Source organism: Photinus pyralis, unplaced genomic scaffold (genome assembly GCF_008802855.1).
Source record: "Photinus pyralis isolate 1611_PpyrPB1 unplaced genomic scaffold, Ppyr1.3 Ppyr1.4_LG5, whole genome shotgun sequence".
In the NCBI taxonomy this organism is placed as follows: Eukaryota; Metazoa; Arthropoda; class Insecta; order Coleoptera; family Lampyridae; genus Photinus; species Photinus pyralis.
The window spans coordinates 15,583,622-15,584,627 of NW_022170596.1; the positions used below are offsets into that span (position 1 = coordinate 15,583,622).

General features: G+C 36.9%; 1 protein-coding gene across 1 annotated transcript; it reads left to right on the top strand.

Annotated features, from left to right (window-relative positions):
- The first annotated feature begins 315 nt into the window (after positions 1-315).
- Positions 316-795, top strand: LOC116170245. Its single transcript, XM_031486485.1, has one exon. The coding sequence runs from the start codon at positions 316-318 to the stop codon at positions 793-795; it is 480 nt and encodes a 159-aa protein (XP_031342345.1).
- Positions 796-1,006: the final 211 nt, after the last annotated feature.

Here is a 1,006-nt window from a genome sequence, read left to right on the forward strand (position 1 = left end):
ATACCTTTAATTTCCTCGGTAATTCTCAAAATACCTATTAATTCATTTTAATACCTTCGAAATACCCTAATTCCCTCTTAATTCCACTCAACTTGTACACTATTTCCTCCAGCGGTTTACCCCTCGGGATTTGTAGAGGATGGTTTGTTGATATTTAAGTCGCACAGTAAATCGGGGGATTATCACGATGATATGAATCATACTAACTTTATGCAGTGGTTAGAGAAGCAGCTTATACCAAATTTACCAGCAAACTCAATTGTGGTTATGGATAACGCACCCTACCATAGTGTTCAAATAAATAAGCCGCCAACAATGAATAATCGTAAGGAAGTGATACGATCTTGGTTAGACGCAAACAACATTAGTACGACAGAAGACATGCGGAAGGCCGAGTTGTTAATGTTAGTAAAGAACATTTCTCACAGCAAGACATATTATGTAGACGAACTACTCAAACAACATCAACACACCGTTGTACGATTGCCACCATATCACTGTGAGCTTAATCCAATCGAGCTAATTTGGAGTACTATGAAGAGGAAAGTAGCTATGAATAATGTCGGGCAAAGTAATAGTAATATTGTTCAATTGGTAAAAAATGCTTGTGCTGAAATTACGCAACAGGAATGGGAAAAGCATTGCATTCATGTGAAACATATTGCAGAACAAATGTGGGAAGCTGATTGTTTAACAGAGGAATTTATTGAGAGCGTAGAATTTGTTGTGAACACCGGGAGTTCTGATGAGGATGAGTTGTCAAGTGATGATAATCAGTCCAATTCTGTAACTTAAAATAATCTTAGCAACTTGCTAATAGTGAAGGTAATTGCTAGATGAGCAATATTTGTTAAAAGTGGTATTCTGTACCTACTGACAAACTTAGCAATGTTGCCTAAAATTTTAACAATTCAATTGCTTGACCCTAGCAATAGGTAAAGTGCTGTTGTTAAGTCTTAGCAAGTGTATTTCACCCGCTCCAATATGGCAGGTGGTTGGTTTAAAT

Excerpts from the sequence above, each read along its gene's own strand:
- LOC116170245 (XM_031486485.1), top strand. The coding sequence starts at position 316 with ATGAATAATCGTAAGGAAGTGATACGATCTTGGTTAGACGCAAACAAC.